The sequence below is a fragment of the Erythrolamprus reginae genome, chromosome 13 (genome assembly GCF_031021105.1).
Source record: "Erythrolamprus reginae isolate rEryReg1 chromosome 13, rEryReg1.hap1, whole genome shotgun sequence".
Taxonomy (NCBI): Eukaryota; Metazoa; Chordata; class Lepidosauria; order Squamata; family Dipsadidae; genus Erythrolamprus; species Erythrolamprus reginae.
Window position 1 is genome coordinate 507797 of NC_091962.1, and position 22519 is coordinate 530315.

The window sequence follows — 22519 nt, forward strand, 5'->3', positions numbered from 1 at the left end:
TAACCAATCCCCAACCGAAATTAACCCCAACCCCAACCCCACAACCCTAACCCACAACCACAAACCCTAGCCCTAACCTCCTCAATCCCAACCTCACAACCCAAACCCCAAACCTCAAACCCCAAACCAATCTAACCAGGACTAATGATGGACTAGAAGTCACCCTGAGTCTTCAGAGAGGGGCGGCATACAAATCTAACAAATTATTATTATTATTATTATTATTATTATTATTATTAATAATACAAATAATACAAATTTCAGACACACACAGGTTTGAAAATTCAAAACAATGTTCTTTATAATGAAAATTCACTTAACCTAAGCCCTCTTTTGGTATAGCAAAGAGCACTCGTCTCCAAACAAACTGGTAATTTGTACAAGTCCCTCATCAGTTCTGTGATACTTAGCTTGCAGCTGTGAGGCAATTCACAGTCCTTCTTCTTTCACAAAGTGAAACACACTTTGCCCTGGTTTAGTTTCAAAGCGGGGAAGAATCAGCACACAAAAGGTCAAAGTCAGTAAAGCGGTCACGAAACACAATGATCAGATAATCCTCCACAATGGCCAAACCCACAGGCTGCTATTTATAGCAGCCTCACTAATTACCAACCACAGGTGGCCTCATTTTCTTTGATAATAATCTCTCAGTTGTTGTTGCCTATGCATCGCTCTCCGCATGCGTGGCTGTATCATTAACTCTTGTTCTGAATCCAAGGAGGAGCTAGGTAATTGATCTCCTTCTGAGCTGTCTGCAACACTCTCCTCCTCCCTGTCACTCATGTCTTCTTCATCAGGAGCCTTCATCAGCAGATTCCACCGGGAGCAAAACAGGCCTGCAGCATGTGGATGTCTCCCCCACATCCACAGTCCTTGGGGCAGGAGCTGGGCCAGAGCTAACCACAACACATGATCAAAATTCAGATGCTTGGCCATCGACTCACACTTATGATGATTGGCAGCATCCCCGGGGTGTGTGTGTGTGTGTCACACAATTCCTTTTTGGGACATCCTGATGAGTCAAATGGGAAAGCCAGATTCCCTTAACTACCAGATGGTGAATTAATCAAGTGCAAGCAATTAATTTAATGACGGTGGCGTGAAAGGTCGTAACAAGGGCCCAAACTCCCTTAACAAGTGCCTGCCTTATCAACAGAAATTGTAAAGGGGGCAGCACTTGCTTGATGATATATACCAAAAGGAAATGGAAAATTATTGTATTGTATTGTACTGAAAATTAAAGATATATGAAAATTGTATTTATTTATTTATTTATTTATTTATTTATTTTTATTTATTTGTTTTGTCACGTACGTGTTGGTGGTATACAACGATATAATATTTATATACATGATACTAGCAAAAGAGAAACGTTAGGATAGGGGACGGAAGGCACACCTCTTGCTGACCTCTTAGGAATCGGGAGAGGTCAACAGTGGGTAGTCTAAGGGTAAAGTTTTGGGGTTAGGTGATGATACTACAGAGTCAGGTAGTGAGTTCCATGCATCAACTACTCGGTTACTAAAGTTGTATATCCTGCAGTCGAGTTTAGAGCGGTTTACTTTAAGTTTGTATCTGTTGTATGCTCTTGTGTTGTTGTGGTTGAAGCTGAAGTTGTCATTGACAGGAAGAACATTGTAGCAGATGATTTTATGGGCTATGCTTAGGTCGTGTTTAAGACAACGTAGTTCTAAGCTTTCTAAACCTAGAATTGTGAATCTGATTGGGTGTTGTGAATGGAGAAGTGGAGAACACTTCGAGTAAAGTATCTCTGGACATTTTCTAGGGTGTTGAAGTGTTTTTGGGTGGAGAAAAATAAAAAAAGTTCTACCTGAAAGAAATTGTGAATACTATCCTGTCTGCGGTGGTGATATGTAGTACTAAATATTTTATACTTTTATTATATTCTTTTTGAAACCCAGAAATCTCCATCGAAACCATAATAATTAATAAAATATGTGAATGTGCCGAAATGGGCAGACTCACAATAGAATTACGGGGCCAAAAATATTCGGATTACTATGAGACTTGGGGAAAATGGTAATGAATTGAACATAGAACAAAAAGAAAAGTAATAACAAAATAAAAAAAGGGATTATAACATGCAAATATGTAAATGCAAACGTATAAGAAATATGGATAAAAGAAATAAGATGAGCTGTAGTGTGCATACATTTAGATAAAAAAGGAACTATGGAACAATGTAGAATTACTCAAAGAATTATGGTTGGTAACAGTTTATTTTTTAAAAGAAAAGTTCAAAAATTAAGGGGTGTGCATAAGTGCAGTAGTGTGCCTTCCATCCCCTGTCCAAGTGTCTCTCCTATATATTTTATATATTTTCTTCCATTCATATATCTTCTCCTCTTTTCTTCATTGACGTATTTTATTTTCATATCTTCTCTTCTATGCTTTCTTTGATATTTATTATTACCTGTTCATTCTCTCCAAACTTCATTTTGTATCGGACAAAATAAATAAATAAAATGTATAACAATAATTTTAAAAAACGACAGAAATCGTTGGCTTCATTGTGATCATACGTCAAGGATTACCTGGGAATCGACCAGGTTAGCGCGGATATGTGCAAAATGTTGCTTCACATCGTTTATTTATTTAATGTGAGGCTGTCAAATTGCAGGCCTATAATTAAGACGGAGAAAAGCTTGAAACCAAAAGGGTTCTAAAAAGAGCCATGCCTGTCCAGGGTACATACCACGGGACAAATACCGCCCACAGGGGTTTGACGCCCACCCCAGCCCCAGGCCTGGGAAAAGTGCCAGGTTTTTCCCCTTCAAAGGCTTTTTGAATTTCAGCTGGGTGAGAACCGGGTGGGTTTCCGGGTGGGGCTGGGGTGCTCCAAAGGGCAGGCCCCGCCGTAGAGAACGTGGTGCATTCCCTAAGTCCCCACAGTTTTGTATATTGAAGGGGTAAGAGAAGAACAGAAATGGGGGGCGTTGGGGGAGAGATTTGCGCACTCGGAAGGTAACCCCACCAACTAGCCACAGTTCCCTACTAGACCTAATTGAAGTCTTCAATGAAAGACACTGCAGCAGGCTTTCTTGTAAAAATATATTTTACTTTTCTTCTTAGCAAAAGGCTTCTCCAAATAAAGTATCACAATACTATCATACACTACTATTGCATCCACTACTGCAGCTACCCATAAACCACTAAGCACTAAACCACTATTATTATTATTATTATTATTATTATTATTATTATTATTATTATTATTATTATTTCTTTGGAGTCTTCAGAGAGGGGCGGCATACAAATCTAATAAATTATTTATTATTATTATTATTATTATTATTATTATTATTATTATTATTATTATTATTAATTAGATTTGTATGCCGCCCCTCTCCGTAGACTCGGGGCGGCTCCCAACAGTGATAAAAACAATACATGGTAACAAATCTAATAATTAAAATCTAAAATAACAGTTTTACATTAAAAAATCTAAAAAGAAAAAAAACCCCAATAGATAAAATACATACACACAGTCATATCATGCACAAAATTACATAGGCAAGGGGGGGATGTCTCAGTTCCCCCAAGCCTGACGACAGAGGTGGGTTTTAAGGAGTTTATGAAAGGCAAGGAGGGTGGGGGCAGTCCTAATCTCTGGGGGGAGTTGATTCCAGAGGGTCGGACCCCCAACCACTCTCTACAACAAACCACTCTATAATAAACCACCCAGTACAAACCACATCCATGCAAGGGTGTTACTCCTTATATATAGGTTACAGCCACTAGATATGTTGTGGCTCCTGCAAGATACCTGGGACAGCTAGAGTCAGCAAGCCATCGAAAGGCATTTGATCTTGTACGGTGCCGTGCGCTTCCATCCGCCGTTTTGTACGGCAAGTACAAGGGAACTCCAACCACTGAAAGATTTTGCCCTTGTGGCTCAGGAGACTGAGGGACCCATGCTCCTGGGATGCTCCTTTTACACTGACATTAGGAGAAAGCATATTCTACCACTTATTGAGGGATATCCTGGCCCCTCGGACGTTGCCTATCTCCGGTGGTTGCTTGGGGATGAGCAGGCCAGGATTACGGCACAGGTGGCAAACCTGTTTGCAATGCTCTCCCCCCAGGCATGCGCACAACCCCCATGCTGCCCCCCCTTGCGCGAGAGCCGGGGTGGCACAGCAGGTAAGAGTGCTGTACTGCAGGCCACTGAAGCTGACTGTAGATCTGTAGGTCAGCGGTTCAAATCTCATCACCGGCTCAAGGTTGACTCAGCCTTCCATCCTTCCGAGGTGGGTAAAATGAGGACCCGGATTGTGGGGGCAAGAGGCTGGCTCTGTTCAAAAGTGCTATTGCTAACAGGTTGTAAGCCGCCCTGTGTCCAAGGAGAAGGGCGGCATAAAAATCAATCAATCGATCAAACAAACAAACAAACAAACAAACAAACAAACAAACAAATTTGCACAGGCCTCACTGAAGCCTCCAGTTTTCCTGAAGCCCGGTGAGAGTGAAAACGGGCTAAAAGAAGGCCGAAAATGATGGCCCGCGCACACCTACACGCTGGAGCTGACCCAGAGCAACGCCTTATGTGCCTCAGATATGGTTCTATGTGCCACCTCTGGCCATCACGGCTCTAGGATTTCCTGCTAGAGCAGGGTTAAAATATAATAAGAGAGTTGGAAAGGACCTTGAAGGTCTTCTAGTCCAGCCTCCTTCTTCAGCAGGAAACCCTATACCCATGATAATGAACCTATGGCATTCATGCCAGAAGTGGCACACAGAGCCCTCCCTGTGGGCACGCAGCACCCTCGCCAGCTGGTCTTCACTGCAGTGGGAAACGGCCTGAAAATGGCCCCAAAACAGCCTTTGGCGGGGGCATTTTTTTGGCCATTTTCAGGGTGATTTCCAACTGTTTTCTGGTCATTCCTTGGGTCAAAACAGCCTGAAAATAGCCGGAAAACAGCCTGGAAAATGGTCTGAAAACAGCCCAAAAACCCCCGGTCAAAATAACAGGCATGCATGCATCGGTCAGCTGGTCTCTGAGTTTCCAGTGCCCTGGCCCACACATGCTATGCACGCATATGCAGGCGCATTCTGGTTTGGCACTCAGTGCCGAAAAGGTTCTCCATCACTGCCCTACATCATCTCAGACCAATGGTTATCCAACCCCTTCTTTAAAACCTCCAGTGTTGGAGCATTCACAACTTCTGGAGGCAAGCTGTTCCACTGATTAATTGTTCTAACTGTCAGGAAATTTCTCCTTAGTTCTAAGTTGCTTCTCTCCTTGTTTAATTTTCACCCACTGCTTCTTGTTCTGCCCTCAGGTGCTTTGGGGAATAGCTTGACTCCCTCTTCTTCGTGGCAACCCCTGAGATATTGGAAGAGTGCTATCATTTAATCTAATTTAATTAATTTAATTTACCTATGCTGCCCAATCCTTAAGACTCAGGGCGGTTTATAACAATAAAAACAAGACAGCAATACAATAATAAAAAGAAGTCAAATATTAATAATACTTATAAAACCCCATCATGTCTCCCCTGGTCCTTCTTTTCATTAAACGAGACAGACCCAGTTCCTGCAACCAATCTTTATCGTCTTAGTTGCTCTTCTCTGCAACCTTTCTAGTTTTCTAAAAGTCTGGTTTCGGTTCTAGAGAAAGTCTCTCGCAAGCCAGCAAGGCCAAGGATGGGCCAACTATTTGCCACCAAGCCAAATAAATGACAATTCTGGGCACGCCACCAGGCACCCTCTGGCAGGGCAGCTCGGCTGCCAACCTGGGCCGCTCCGGTGCTCCCTTCCACTGCAGTGTGACAAGTTGTGCAGGGCGGCAATTGCCAATGGTATTGTGTTCCTGCCGGGCCGCACCCCCCCAGGAAGACTCCCAGCCCCTAGTCTGCCGTGCTGACTTTGCTGTTCTTTCTCGGCTCTCTACAAAGGCTGCATTTTGCCCCGAGGCTCCGTGCCCGAAACCCACGGCAAGTCTCAGCTGGTCCCTCTGAGAAACAAAAAGGCAGCGTTACGAGACAGCAGAGAAAGGACGGATGGAGGAGAAGAGGCGTTTATGGAGGATCAGGCGGGCGCTTTCCGTGGGAGATTTCCGTGGGAGATTTCCGTGGCAGCCAGACCAGATTGGGTGCAATGGCTCTTCTCTTGGCCTTGGAAGGAAGTGGAGGTACCCAGAGAAGACACTTTAAAAAGTCCCACTGGGGCCATCAGAACTGTGCCTGGTTTTAAGGAGTCCTTGACTTACGACTGTTCATTTAGTGACCATTCCAAATGATGACAGCACTCAAAAAACGCAACTTGCAAGACTGTTGCAACAATTGTGGACAAGAAATTTTAAAAAACTAACACTAGTCACAACGTACAAAGAGAACTAGTATAAAATGTTGTATAAGTGGCATAGAACACCAACACCATGAGAAACATAGAAGATAGACGGCAGAAAAAGACCTCATGGTCCATCTAGTCTGCCCTTATACTATTACCTGTATTTTATCTTAGGATGGATCTATGTTTGTCCCAGGCATGTTTAAATTCAGTGACTGTGGATTTACCAACCACATTTGCTGGAAGTTTGTTCCAAGCACCTACTCCTCTTTCGGCAAAAAAATATTTTCTCATGTTGCTTCTGATCTTTCCCCCAACTAGCCTCACATTGTGCCCCCTTGTTCTTGTGTTCACTTTCCTGAACCTTTTTTAACCCTTAAACATATTTAAATGTTTCGATCATGTCCCCCCCTTTCCCTTCTGTCCTCCAGACTATACAGATTGAGTTCATGAAGTCTTTCCTGATAAGTTTTATTCTTAAGATCTTCCACTATTTTTGTAGCCCATCTTTGGACTCCTTCAATTTTATCAACATCAATTAACTAAAATAGATTTTAAAAATTCACCTAAATGCTGGAAATGTAGGAAAGAGAATGGTTTTTATTGCCATATGCGGTGGCTTTGCAACAAGACAAAAATATTTTGGAACAGAGTTCAAAAATGGTTAGAGGAGATATCGGAAAAGAAAAATGAAAGAAAACCAGAACTATTCCTATTGGGAATAACCCATGAAAGATACAAAAGATGTCAAATGTACTTAATCCTGCACATGACAATCATGGCGAAATTAATTTTTCCACAACAATGGAAAAGTGAAAACATACCAACGGAAGACGAATTATTAGAAAAAATTATGATCTGTGCAGAAATGGATCAATCAACAATGGAAATAAAAGTTAAAGATGAGTTGGAATGCTATCAAAGTTGGAATAAATTTTACTCTTGGTTAGAAAGGCGGGGAAAACAAAAAATAAAATAAAGACAACCAAATAAATAGTCAAATAATTTAAATAACAGGGGGCAAAAGGAACAAAGGATTGAGTGAATATAGGAATAAAAGGGTTACGATGTAAAACTTTTGTAAATTAAAATGTATATAATAATAGAAATATTAAATGGCAGTAATATAGAAATATCACTATTGAAAATAAGAAACAGGACTGCCACACATCATCCAATGTTTTTAAAATGTCTTGTTCTTATTTGTTTATGTATGTTTATAATGAAATAATTGTTTCTGTATTAATTTTTTTTAAGTGACTTGCAGCCGGTCCTTACGCTTACAACCATTGTTGTTGCATAATCAAAATTCACCATTGGCATGTATTTATTATGTATTGCATATTGTAAGCCGCTCAGAATTATCCTCCATAGAACAGGTGGAGAATCCATTTTGCAAATCAATAGATAAATAAATGACAGCTGCCCAGGGTCAAGTGGTCTCCATGGAAAGGCTTCCTGGTTGGCTTCCGACAAGTAAAATTAGTGAGGGAATTATGACCGTATGATTCATTGAACCACTCATTGCTTCCCTTAACAACTGTGGTGTTAAGAATTTGTCGCAAAAGTCAAAACCAGAAGCATGCATCCGCTGCATTAATAAACTTTTTTATAAACAAAGTAACAGATGAATTTGCTATACCCTTAGCAGAATTCTAAAACCCTGCTGTTCTGTTCAGGTCTATGTGACCCGGAAACGATGTTTGAGACCCTGTAAAAAAAATTTCCCTGCATATTTGAAACTTGAAATTTCATGACTTTTCATCATTTTAGTGCTTGGTTTTTGCTGGGCAAAAAAACCTCACATTTGTACTGTTCCTGGAAAATGGTTTATTTTGGGTACTTAAATTTGGTCTTTTTGAAAACAATTTTCACTGGGAAACTAGTTTGAATATTTCTGCACGCAATGAAATGAAAAAATTAATGCTTATTTGTTTATTTTGTTCACAAAATCCCCCCCCCATTTTGTGCAATTTTGTTCATTTTTATCTAGATTAGGCTGCCAGTTCCAACTTTTTAAAAACCTTTTTTTGCATTGGATCACTATTTTGAACATTCCTGATCATTGCAAAAATGGAAATGAACTGAAAAAAAGGATGCTTATTGGATTTTTTTGCTCAGAAATAAGGCTTCCCCCCACCCGGCTGTGTGCAATCATTTTCAACTTACTTTTTTTTTAGCCTGCCAGTTGCAACTTTTTTGAAAACGTTTTGCATTGAATTACTATTTTGAACATTTCTGAACATAATGATATGAAAAGTGAACTGAAAAAAATGATGTTTATCCTTTTATTTTGCTGATAAAAGTGTCCCCCCACTGTGTGCAGTTTTTTCAATTTATATATATTTCAGGCTCCAAATTCAAAATATTATTAAAATATTTTGCATTGGATTACTAGTTTGAACATTTCTGAACATAATGATATGAAAATTGAACTGAAAAAATGATGCTTATTTGTTTATTTTGCTGAGAAATAGGGCTTCCCCCCACACACACACCTGTGTGCAATCAGTTTCACTTTACATTTTTTTTAGGCTCCAAATCCAAAATATTTTTAATACCCTAGGCATTGATTTACTAAATTGAACATTGCTGATCATCAGAAAAATATTCCCTAAGGTTTCTAATTGCTGCTTATATTTTTATTTCACCCAGAAAGCCCAAACCACATTTCGGCTGTGTGCAATCATTGCTACTTTACATTTTTTTAGCCTGCCAGTTCAAACTTTTTTGAAAACCTTTTTCACTGGGATACTAATGTGAACATTTCTGAACATAACGATATGAAAATTGAACTGAAAAAAATTGATGCTTATTTGTTTATTTTGCTCAGAAAAGGGCCACCACCCCTCGGCCTTGCTGTGTGCCATTATTTTCACTTTTTATATAGATTTGGCTGAAAATATTAGAGTATCCTTTTGAAAAGCAAGTACATGATAGCCAGACAACTAATTTTATGAAAGAAATTGATTTTACTAAAAACAAGTATGTAATTTTGAATCCACAAGCATAATTTATATATAAAGTGAAAAAATTGCGCACAATTTTTTCAGTTCAATTTTCATTTGGTTGTGATCAGGAATGTTTATTTTAGTATATCAATGCCAGCGTTATTGAAAATATTTGGAATTAGGAGCCTAAAAAAAATATAAAGTGAAGTACTTGAAAAAAATGGGGGGGGGCTTTTCAGAGCAAAATAAGCAAATAAGCATCAATTTTTGCAGTTCAATTTTAATTTCATTATGTTCAGAAATGTTCAAACTAATAATCCCACACCAAATTTAGTAAAACTGTACATAGTTTGCAGGCGAAACTATCTATAAATTGAAAAAAAGTTCACAAAAATGGGGGGGGGGCTTTTATGAGCAAAATAAAACTATAACCATTATTTTTTTTTTCATTTAAATTGTGTTCAGAAAAGTTCAAATTAGTATCCCTAATTAGAGACCCCTGTTGTAACCAACAACAATGGAACCAAGTTCAGATCCTGGCCCCATCTGCAACTCCCACCATGAGCCCGACCTCGAGGCTAAAGACACAGCCCCAGACTCACCGAGACCAATTGTAGGTGGGTGGGGGGTTCCCATCTCCAAGGCACTTGAGAGAAGCCCCTTCCTGGCCTTCTGTCCAGTCCTGCTCAGCCTCGTGACCCAGGATGGAGGCATCCGACAGGTCTGCATGGGGGAGGGAAGGCAAGGTTAGGCAAACCGAAGGGAAGGGCACAGCCCGGGACTGCCTTGTAGCCAGGGCCTTACTATGACTATTACTGGAGACAACAAGCAGGTCGGTCTCTCTGTCTCTCTCCCTTTCTCTCTTTCACCTCTCTATTTAATCTACCAATCTACTTATCTCTCTCCCTTTCTCTTTCTCTGTCTCCGTCTGTCTATCTGTCTCTCTTATCATTTATGTATCATCTATCACCTCTCTATCTGTAATATATACAGTATATTTAAGGGATTGGATACTGTAGCCTAGAGGTTAATTCTCTGCCTTACAAGGCAAAGGTTGCAGGTTCAAATCCCAGTGAGGGTATGGCTAGCTGATGAGGCCAAAATAAGGCCGAAATAGATCTATCCTAGTCTCCCTTAATTTTCGAATTCAGCAAAAAAACATGTGACACACTTTCCATCCATCTGTTCATATCTATCTATCTATCCACCTACCTACCTACCTACATATCTACATACCTATCTATCTATCCTTCCTGTATTATCATCCATCTCTCTCTCACACACACATGCACACATCATCCATCATCAGAGAGATGATAATAGATGATAGATAGATGAAAGAGAGAGAGAGAGAGACTCCTCTCTCTCTCATCTCTTTATCATCTATTATCATCTCACTCTCATCTATCATCTATTATCATCCATCTCTATCTCTATCTCTCATTCTCTCCTATCTAAAGATCTATCTATATCTATCTATCTATCTATCTATCTATCTATCTATCTATCTATCTATCTATCTATCTATCTATCCCCCCGTCCATCCATCCCCCTGTCCGTCCATCCATCCATCCATCCATCCATCCATCCATCCATCCATCCATCCATCCATCCATCCACTATTATCACCCATGTTTCTCTCTCTCTCTCTCATCAGAATTTTATATGGCTGCCCAACTCACACATCGGTGGCTCTGGGTGGCTTACAATATTAAAAGTCCCAGCATAAAACCCATCAACTCCCCACCAGCAACAACACCATCAAACCAGCCCCCTTTCTGGCTCCATTCGGGGTCCCCAGGCAACCGCTGACCCAACCCCACATTTAAGGCCTTTCAGTAAAACCAGAGGGTGATGGATCAACCATGTTCCACAGAGAGGGGGCCACCACAGAGAAGGCCCTTTTGGGCGATCCCACCAGAAGTACATCCCTGATCGAGGGGGGCCCATAACATGCCCTGACTTCCTGTCCTGGGGGGCTGGAGGTGGTGTGTTTCCACCGTCCCCCTATCTGCATTGCATTGCATGGCAATGGGGGAATCCCCACCCGTTCACCCAAGGGCCGATCCCAAATTCCAGCAGCCATGGAGATCTACGAGAGGCGGGAGGACAAGCGAGGGGAGAGAGGCGAAGGGGAGAACCGGTACCTACAGGCCACGCTGAGGGTGTGAGTGATCCTCTTCATGTGCTGCAGTCCCGGATGCGAAACCACGCAGGTCAAGGCCTTGCCGTTCATGCTCCGCCCCGGCACCACGTAGAACTCGCTGGTGACCGAGGCCGAGCGGGAATGCGAGGATTCCTGGGTGTTGGCGACGCCGCGGATGTCCGTCTCCCAGGTGACGGTGGGGACTGGGTTCCCTTCGGCCGTGCAGGAGGCGGCCAGCGTGCGGCCCTGCCCTTCCTCCAGCGGAGGGCCCAGGTTCAGAATCGGCAACGGCGGCACTGCGGAGAGACGGAGGAGACCAGGCGCGGGTTAGCAGAGACGAAGGAGTCCCCAAGGACGGGCGGGGTGTCCCTCGGCACGCTGTGAACGGATTTCTTTATTTAGAGGGGGTTAGACTGCCGCCTATTCACACGTGGCGACTGTAGGTAGACTCAGAAAAATTATTATTATTATTATTATTATTATTATTATTATTATTATTATTTAGATTTGTATGCCGCCCCTCTCCGCAGACTCGGGGCGGCTCACAACAGTGATAAAAACAGTATACAATGACAAATCTAGTATTAAAAGTCTACAATAATAAATCTAACATTAAAAGTCTAAAAAACCCCATTGTTTAAAAATCATACATACAACATACCATACATAAAACTACATAGGCAAGGAGAGATATCTCAGTTCCCCCATGCCTGATGGCAGAGGTGGGTTTTAAGAAGTTTACAAAAGGCAAGGAGGGTGGGGGCAATCCTAATCTCCGGGGGAGCTGGTTCCAGAGGGTAGGGGCCACCACAGAGAAGGCTCTTCCCCTGGGTCCCGCCAGCCGACATTGTTTAGTTGACGGGACCCGGAGATGGCCAACTCTGTGGGATCTAACCGGCCGCTGGGATTCGTGCAGCAGAATAAATATAACTAATATAAATATAAAAAACTGGGTTGTTTTCCTGCAGAAGTTTCATTACCCAACTAGGGAACATTATCAGCGCTACAAGGGAGGTGGAGGAGGAGGAAGGGGAGGAGGACTGTGTTTTCTGAGACTAGACATAGAAGTAAGAACAATGTATATGACTTGTTTGTAATAATATGCCAAAAATAGTTACATGATTGTGAGCACAATAAGAAATGTAACACAGATTTGCTACACAAATGTCCAAAGTTTTTAAATGCCTTTTACTTTGTTAAGGATGCTTAAGGATGCTGTACCAGTAGGATTTCACCACTAGTCTATATCTTTCCTTTTCCCACACTTAGAGCAAAATAATAGCAATAGCAATAAGACTTATATACCACTTCCTAGGGCTTTTATAGCCTTCTCTAAGTGGTTTACACAATCTTGCCCCCCAAAATCTGGGTCCTCATTTGACCCACCTCGGAAGGACGGAAGGCTGAGTCAACCTTGAGCCAGTGGTGAGATTTGAACTGCTGAACTACAGCGAGCGGTTAGCTGAAGGAGCCTGCAGTGCTGCATGCACTCTAACCACTGCGCCACCCTGGCTATCCCAATTTCTGGATTGGGAAGCGCAGTTCCTCCTTTCCAGGAGTTGTTCGTCCGTCTCTGTGATCTTTGTACACCTGATCCGTGCTGGAGGCAGGGGCAGATTCTAATTGCCCTAAAATCGTACGCCACTTTTAGAACTATAATTAACTGCAGGTCTGGGAAAGGGGCCCACGGGGCCACTCCAAGCTAGGAACCTAGTACTGACTCCTTTGGGGCACAAGGGATAAGGGTGAGGAGTGGCAGAGCTGGGCCCTTGCAGGAAACCATCCATCCTGAGAAGCCCTGGCACGCAGCTCTCCCCTGTCCCATGGCACCGGACCAGATTGTTTCCGGGACCACCTTCTGCCGCACGAATCCCAGCAACCAGTTAGGTCTTCTCCGAGTCCCGTCAACTAAACAATGTCGTTTGGCAGGACCCAGGGGAAGAGCCTTCTCTGTGGCGGCCCCGGCCCTCTGGAACCAACTCCCCCCAGAGATTAGAATTGCCCCCACTCTCCTCGCCTTTCGTAAGCTCCTTAAAACCCACCTCTGATGTCAGGCATGGGGGAATTGAGATATTCTTTTCCCCTAGGCCTCTACAATTTATGCATGGTATGTTTGTGTGTATGTTTGGTTTTATAAGTAAGGGATTTTTAGTTGTTTTATTATTGGATTGTTACATGCTGTTTTTTATCACTGTTGTTAGATGTCCCGAGTCCACGGAGAGGGGCAGCATACAAATCCAATAAGTAAGTAAGTAAGTAAGTAAGTAAGTAAGTAAACAAACAAACAAACAAACAAACAAACAAACAAACAAATAGTTAGTTTCTTTATCAGAGGAGATCATAATTAGTGGGCTTGATTCATTTTCATTATAGGCTGCAACCAGTGGTAGTTTCCACTTACCTTCCCTACCAGTCAGGGAAAAGATCCCCCTGTGCCTATGCCGATAGTCCTTACCTACAACCTTTAGGGCCAGGTGGAGAGCAGAAGCTCCTTAGTAGTCCTTACCAAGAAGCTTGAGGTCCTCCTTATTTAGAACCTTGAGGGCCAGGTGGAGACCAGAAGTTCTTCAGGAGCCTTTACCTAGAACTTTGAAGCCCAGGTGGAAACCAGAAGCTACTCGGGGGTCCTTGCCTAGAACCTTGAAGGCCAGGTGGAGACCTGAAGCTCCTCATGAGCCCTTGCCTAGAACCTTGAGGGCCTCAGAGATCCTTACCTAGAACTTTGAGAGCTAGGTGGAGACCTAAAACTCCTCAGAGATCTTTACCTAGAACTTTGAGGGCCAGGTAGAAACCTAAAACTTCTCAGGGATCCTTACTTAGAACCTTGAGGGCTAGGTGGAAACCAGAAGTTCCTCGGAGTCCTTAACTAGAAACTTGAAGGCTACTTGGAGACCTGAAGATCCTTGGGACCCTTACCTAAAACCCTAAAAGGCCAGGTAGAGATGTGAAGCTCTTCGGGGGTCCTTACCTAGAAAATTTAGGGCCAGGTGGAGATCTGAAGCTCCTCAGGTGTCCTTACCTAGAACCTTCAGGGCCAGGTGGAGATTTGAAACTCCTTGGTGGTCCTTACCTAGAACCTTGAAGGCCTTAGGGATCCTTACCTAGAACTTTGAGAGCCAGGTGGAGATTTGAAGCTCCTCAGGGGTTCTCACCTAGAACCCTGAGAGCCTCAGGGGTCCTTATCTAAAACCTTGAGGGCGAGGTTGAAATCTGAAGCTCCTCGGGAGTCCTTACCTAGAACCTCGAGGGCCTCAGGTGTCCTTACCTAGAACCTTGAGGGCCAGGTGGGACTCAAAGTTGCCCTGGGGGAAGGTGATGAGGTGGCATTCGTAGGTGCCCTCATCGGCCTGCACCGCGTTCTTCAGCAGGACGGAGCTGTTCACCAGGGAGCCCTGGCCCTGCCGCAGCACCCGCCCGGCGTAGGCATCCTGGATGTGGACCCCGTGCTGGGAATTCAGGACCGCCAGTTCTGTGTTCTTCCCGCCATCCCCTCGCTTCAACCAGGTGACCTGCAGCACCGTCTCGCCCTGCGTGGCCTGGTAGCCGCAGGGGAGGACAACGTCTTTGCCAAACACCGCCGTCACGCTGCGCGGGGTCTCCAACACTCGGGCCAGCAGACCTGCAGAGGTGGGAGAAAAGAAACATGGGGGTGAACGGGTTGGATGGGGGCAGTCCCAAATTCAATCCTGTGAAAAAAAAGACCGGACCTGGTTTTGGAAACCCGCAACGCTCTTCTCCTTGAGATTAAAACCTAGAGACTAACACAAGAAGAACGGTGGTGGAAGTTTAGAACTAAGACGCCTTAAACAAGATCTATGTATTGCCCACAAGATCATATGCTGCAACGTCCTGCCTGTCGGCGACTACTTCGGCTTCAACCACAACAACACAAGAGCACACAACAGATTTAAACTTAATATTAACCGCTCCAAACTTGACTGTAAAAAATATGACTTCAGTTACCGAGTTGTCGAAGCGTGGAACTCATTACCGGACTCCATAGTGTCAGCCCCAAACCCCCAACACTTTACCCTTAGATTATCCACGGTTGACCTCCTAAGAAGTCAGTAAGGGGCGAGTACAAGTGCACTAGAGTGCCTTCCGTCCCCTGTCCTATTGCTCTCCTATATCTCCTATACCTTTCTTCTATTCCTATATTTCTTCTTCTATTCTTTCATTGATATGTTCTATTACTATATCTTCTTTTCTATTCTTTCTTAGATATATTTTACTATGAGTATCTGCTCTATAACCTTCATCATGTATTTTACTATGTGTATATAGATATATACCCACTAAAACCCTCATTGTGTATTGGACTAACTAACTAACTAACTAACTAACTAACTAACTAACTAACTAACTAACTAACTAACTAACTCATTTAATTAATTAATTAATTAACTAATTAATTAATTGATTAATTAATTTTGGGTTTGGCCAGTCTAAAGAAAAGAAGAATTAGAGGTGACATGATAGCACATTCCAGTATTTTTTTGGGGTAATTTTTTTTTCTCCATACAAACTTTTCCATTACATTTCAAAAGACCTTCATAATACAATAAAAATGGTATCGAGTTAGCAAGCCAATTATAATTGTGTCCCCCCCCCCAAAAAAAAATTTATTAGTTTCCAATTAATTACATCCCCAACCTTGGCCTCTGATTTTGTCATCTAGATCAGTGTTTCCCAACCTTGACAACTTGAAGATATCTAGACTTCAACTCCCAGAATTCTGGGAGTTGAAGTCCAGATATCTTCAAGTTGCCAAGGTTGGGAAACCCTGATTGAGATATCTAATTTTCTTCTAATTGAATTCAACCTTTAAACCTTATTAAATTAATCATTATCCTTTTACTAATTCAGGTATGCCTTCCTGCCTCCTCCTCCTCTTTATGTATTCTCCAGAATTTTTCTTAGAAGAAAAAAAAAGACTTTATCGACTAAAAATACAAAGAAAGAAAATTATAGACCAAAAAAAAAGAAGGGAAAGAAAAGAAAGAAAAAAGCAGAGGAAAAAAACAAACTCTATTTACTTATTACATCCCGGCATTTGCCACAAAGAAAAGGGAGGGGGGTTATTTTACAAAGATCCTGTTGGCAGGACAAGAAGCAATGGATGGAAACTAACCAAGGAGAGAAGCAAGCTGGGATTAAGGAGAAACTTCCTAACAATGAAGACAATTAACCAGTGGAACTGCTTGCCACCAAGTAGTTTTTTAAGGCTTTTAAAAAGAGGCTTTTAAGAAGAGACTGGACACCCATTTGTCTGAAATGGTGTAGGGCCAATGTAAGCTGTTCCGAGTCCTCAGAGAGGGGCATCATAAAAGTCCAATAAATAAATAAATGGTGAACTTATTGTTATGTCTCTGTAAGCCGTTTTGAAAATGAACGCTGATTGGCTAATGGACAAGTCAAATGGACTTGTCGCCAATTTCAACTAACTGTCAAAAGTTTCCCGCTTTCCCGAAAAGTATAAATAGCTGCGGTTTCAAGCCATTCTCTCTGTTGGAGACTGAGAGTTGAGCTGATCACTTCTACTTGTCTCTGCTAATAAAGAGCTGATTATTAGCCCGTGGTCTCCAGTCTCCTGATTTAACACTTATGGCAGGCGTGCCACAGGTGGCATGCACAGCCGTGTCAGAGGGCATGTGAGACTTTGTTAGGTTTTAGCTCCAGCGCGCGATGATTTTCAGCCTTGGGGGAGGCCGTTTCGCTCTCCGGACACTTCAGGGAAGCTTTGCTGAAGTCCCGGAGGCAAAAAAATAAATCCCCAAAGGACAAATCAGAAGTTTGGAAATACACACACAGGCACGCGCCCAAAGGAAGAGGAAGCACGCCCAGAGCACCGGTTGTCAGGTGTCTGTTACTCTGTATTCTGAGATACGGGGGTGAGAGCTAGGTAGTTTCTTGGCCAGGTATGGTCATTCCTCATGGACCTGGTATGCTGTTCCTTGTTTGGGAACCTCCACTCCGTGCCAAAAACGATGCCCAGAGAAGAGAGAAAGGGCTCTCAGTCACACACAAACACACGCACACACATCCTGGCTCTCCATTCACACCTGGCAAAGGGACACCTGGCCATGAGATCCATGCCAGGAAATACTACCTGGCAATTACGAGGTCAATAGTAAACAGTTACGGGCATTGAACAACTTCCTCATACCAGGATTAAAAGGTTCTTTTTCTTCTTTTCTTTTACCTTTTCCTCCTCCTTTCTTCCTCCTCCTCCTCTTTCTCTTTTTCCTCTTCTTCCTTTCCTTCTTCCTCCCCTCATTTCTTCTTCCACCTCCTCCTCCTGCTCTTTTTCTTCTCCTCATCTTCCCCTTCTAATTCTTCCCAATTCTTCTTCCTCCCTTTTCCACTTCTTCCTCCTCCTCTTCCTCATACTTCCTTTTTCTCCCCTCCTTTCTTCTTCCACCTCCTCCTTCTCTTCCTCTCCTCCTCCTTCTATTCCCCTTCTAATCCCTACTCCTCCTCCTCTTCTTCCTCCCTTTTCCATTACCTCCTCCTCTTCCTCCTTCTTTTTCCTCTCCTCCTCCTCTTCCCCTTCTAATTCCTCCTCCTCTTCTTCTTCTTCCTCCCTTTTCCACTTCTTCCTCCTCTTCCTCCTCCTCCTCCTCTTCCTTTTCCTCCGCTCCTTTCTTCCTCTTCTTCCTCCTCCTTCTCCCCCTCCTGCTCTTCCTCTTCTTCCTCCTCCTTCTCTTTTTCTTTTTCCTCCCCTCCTTTCTTCTTCCACCTCCTCCTGCTGCTCTTATTTATTTATTTGTTTGTTTGTTTATTTATTTATTTATTGGATTTGTATGCTCCTCCTCCTCTTCCCCTTCTAATTCCTCCTCCTCCTCTTCTTCCTCCCTTTTCCACTCCTTTCTCCTCCTCTTCCTCCTTCTTCCTCCTCTTCTTTTTCCTTTCCCTCCCCTCCCTTCTTCTTTCTCCTCTTCCTCCTCCTCTTCCCCCTCCTTTTCCTCTTCTTCCTTTTCCTCCCCTGCTTTCTTCCTCCTCCTCTTCTTCCTCCTCCTCCTGCTCCTCCTCCTCTTGTGAGCGAGAGAGGCAAAATCTGTGCATGTGTGAGAGATTTTGCCGATATTTCTTGCTTCCCTGCATGTGCAAAAGCAAAAAAATCATTGAAATCTCATATGCGTGCACATCCCCTTGCGAGATTTTGCTTCCTGGGCATGCGCAGAAGCAAAAACACGCTGGGACGCATATGCGCACACGCAAGAGAACAGAAGCTGCATGCTCAGTGCCACCTTCACTACCGGTGCACCGTCCTCATTCCCAATTTTGACTGGAAGGGACCTTGGAGGTCTTCTAGTCTAGCCCCCCCGCCCAAGGCAGGTGTCCTTATACATTCCTGGACAGATGGCTGTGCAATGTTTTCAACGACGGTGATTCAGAGGAGAAAAATCCTTGGCTTCAGAAGAGAAGGTTTTATAGGAAGTGATTTCTGACAGTCTCAAAATGGGTGGTCAGGCAGCAGGGAAAGCAAGTAGAAGGCTTGGCTGCATAGCTAGAGGTATAACAAGCAGGAAGAGGGAGATTGTGATCCCGCTATATAGAGCATATAGTGCTGTAATATGGTAAATGATTTAGCTTTACTAGATAAATGGTCAAAGCAACGGAAACTGCAGTTTAATGTTTCCAAATGTAAATTAATGCACTTGGGGAAAAGGAATCCTCAATCGGAGTATTGTATTGGCAGTTCTATGTTAGCATAAACTTCAGAAGAGAAGGATTTAGGGGTAGTGATTTCTGACAGTGTCAAAATGGGTGAGCAGTGTGGTCGGGCGGTAGGATTGTGATCCCGCTATATAGAGCGCTGGTGAGACCACATTTGGAATACTGTGTTCAGTTCTGGAGACCTCACCTACAAAAAGAGATGGATAAAATTGAACGGATCCAAAAACGGGCTACAAGAATGGTGGAAGGTCTTAAGCATAAAACGTATCAGGAAAGACTTCATGAACTCAATCTGTACAGTCTGGAGGACAGAAGAAAAAGGGGGGGACACGATCGAAACATTTAAATATGTTCAAGGATTAAATAAGGTTCAGGAGGGAAGTGTTTTTAATAGGAAAGTGGACACAAGAACAAGGGGACACAATCTGAGGTTAGTTGGGGGAAAGACCAGAAGCAACATGAGAAAATATTATTTTACTGAAAGAGGAGTAGATCCTTGGAACAAACTTCCAGCAGACATGATTGGTCAATCCATAGTAACTGAACTTAAACATGTCTGGGATAAACATAGATCCATCCTAAGATAAAATACAGGAAATAGTATAAGGGCAGACTAGATGGACCAGGAGGTCGATTTCTGTTGTCAATCCGCTATGTCAGTGTTTCCCAACCTTGGCCACTTGAAGATATCTGGACTTCAACTCCCAGAATTCCCCAGCCAGCATTCGCTGGCTGGGGAATTCTGGGAGTTGAAGTCCAAATATCTTCAAGTGGCCAAGGTTGGGAAACACTGCTCTAAGTTTCTATGTTTCTAATGGTGTTGGTGTACTATGACACCTATACAACATTTTATACCAGTTCTTTTTATACTTTGTGACTATGGCTTTCAAGAATGAGTTACCCCTCCAAACGATTTCTGAAAAATGATGCAGAGTATGTGACGCATCCCTCAAATCTTTCTTTTAAGCTACTAAGGTTCACAAACAGAAAGCATCTGACTCAGCGCTCCCCAAAACCATTATGTGGGTAGCTTGTAAAATAATATTAATCCCCGGGACTCAGGAGTCCTTTAGCAGCTGGCTTAGGTGGAAATCTCCTCATGGATTCAACCCGTCCGCCACTCCCTGGTTACGAATTTAAATCTTAGTTTTGAGGTAAAAACAAAGTCCCAGGTTTGCATACTGTGAACACAGTCACAACGTTGGACCAGCATGATTTATTTACTTAATATGTGTATTTATCCCCCAGACAAAAGAAAACCTCCGCAGCTAGTGATACAATAAAACAACAAATAAATAAACATTTCGTGAGTAACGGCCCTGCAAATTGGGAACGTATAATTTTAAAATAGTTACGGCAAAATTGGTGTTAACCCCTAAAAGTCCAACCCCATCAAGCTTTGAGTGCTGAGCCTCTTCTGAACATGGCAGAATAATAGAATAAAGGTAGAACGGAATGGAATAAAGATGGAATGGAATGGAATATAAATAGAATAGAATAGAATAGAATAGAATACAGTGGTACCTCTACTTACGAACTTAATTCATTCCGTGACCAGGTTCTTAAGTAGAAAGGTTTGTAAAAGAAGCAATTTTTCCCATAGGAATCAATGTAAAAGCAAATAATGTGTGCGATTGGGGAAACCACAGGCAGGGTGGAGACCCTGTTTCCTCCCAGGAGATTCCTAGAGAGGCCCCACGGAGGCGTCTCCCTGCCTTTTCCGGCCCTGTTTTCTCCCAAGAGATTCCTAGAGAGGCCCTACAGAGGCGTCTCCCCACCTTTTCCAGTCCTGTTTCCTCCCAGGAGATTCCTAGAGAGGCCCCAAGAGGCTTCTCCCTGCCTTTTCCGGCCCTGTTTCTTCCCAGGAGATTCCTAGAGAAGCCCTACAGAGGCGTCTCCCCACCTTTTCCAGTCCTGTTTCCTCCCAGGAGATTCCTAGAGAGGCCCCAAGAGGCTTCTGCCTGCCTTTTCCAGCCCTGTTTCTTCCCAGGAGATTCCTAGAGAGGCCCCACGGAGGCTTCTCCTCACCTTTTCCATTTACAGTTTCGAAGGCTCGGGTTTGTAAGTGGAAAATGGTTCTTGAGAAGAGGCAAAAAAATCTTGAATGTTCGGTTCTTATCTAGAAAAGTTCGTAAATAGAGGCCTTTTTAGGTAGAGGTCCCACTGTATGGCCTTGTATAGATCATGATTTCTATAAGCCGGGAGACGCCAGAATGGAGCCTCAGATTTTTCAGGAAAACAAGAATTGAGTTTATCTGTAGCATCAATCTTATTATATGCCACACATGTTGGATGTGGCTTGTTTAGTTTGCCATGTTGGGCAAATCTCACCATCATTACAATAATTTGTTCAGCTACAGTAATCATCATTACAAAGCAGTACAATTCTAGCCACTTTCTACCTTTCCTAAAACACAGAAGAGTTTCCGTCTAAAATCCCTGGAAATGTTTCTCAGAAGTGCAAGTTTTAGATTAGATTAACAGAGTTGGAAGCAGTAAAGGGCTGCAAATTTTTTTACTACCACACTGTGGGCGTGGCTTATTTTGTGGATGTGGCTTGCTGACCATGTGACCAGGTGGGAGTGGCTTGACGATCATGCAACTGGGGGTGGCTTAAAGGTCATGTGACTGACTTAAAGATGGCCAACTTGACTTCACTCATGTCAAGGGTTTGGGTTAGGGTGCCTGGCTTCTCCTCGCCTCAAAGAGATATAATTTCCCTATCTATTTACTATTACTGAACATCCAAAATATATTATTTAATTCTATGTATATAGAATTATTAATTATTAATATATTAAATATATTATTTAATTCTATGTATATATGCCATACGTGTACAGTGGTCCCTCGATCATCGCGAGGGTTCCATTCCAGGACCCCAAGCGATGATCGATTTTTCGCGAACTAGCGGTGCGGAAGTAAAAACACCATCTGCGCGTGCGCAGATGGTGTTTTTACTTCCACTGCCGCCCGCCCTTCGCCCGCCCACCCCATTGCTCGCGCCTGGGGTGTGCGCGCGCTTGGGGACACCCTAGCTCCGCTTCCCAGCTGGGAAGCGGAGGTGGGGTGTCCCCAAGCGCGCGCGCTTTCCCCAGCAACGCGCGCGGGCGTGGGGACACCCTAGCTCCGCTTCCCAGCTGGGAAGCGGAGTTGGGGTGTCCCCAAGCTCGCGCGCTCCGCCCGCCCGCCCACGCTGTTGCCGGCTCCGCTTCCCAGCTGGGAAGCGGAGCTGGGGTTTCCGCGCGCGTGCAGCCCGCCAGCCCACGCCGTTGCTCGCGCCGCCGCTGGGGTCTTACCGGGGCAAGAGGGGGAAGACCCAGGGAAGCCTCTGCCCGGCGGGGAAACTCCACCATCTACGCATGCGTGGAGGGCACGCATGCGCAGATGGTGGAGTTTACTTCCGGGTTGAAAACTAGCGAAATAGCCC

At 43.5% G+C, this 22519-nt stretch overlaps 1 protein-coding gene across 1 annotated transcript in view; it reads right to left on the reverse strand.

Moving 5' to 3' along the window:
- NECTIN4 (nectin cell adhesion molecule 4) overlaps positions 1-22519 on the reverse strand; it is a 151671-nt gene that overhangs the window by 21635 nt on the left and 107517 nt on the right. Inside the window, exons 2-4 of the mRNA XM_070766081.1 lie at positions 14675-15028; positions 11415-11705; positions 9866-9986 (exon numbers count right to left, since the gene is read on the reverse strand). Of these exons, the coding sequence (XP_070622182.1) occupies positions 9866-9986; positions 11415-11705; positions 14675-15028 (766 nt within the window). The remainder of the gene's footprint in view (positions 1-9865; positions 9987-11414; positions 11706-14674; positions 15029-22519) is intronic.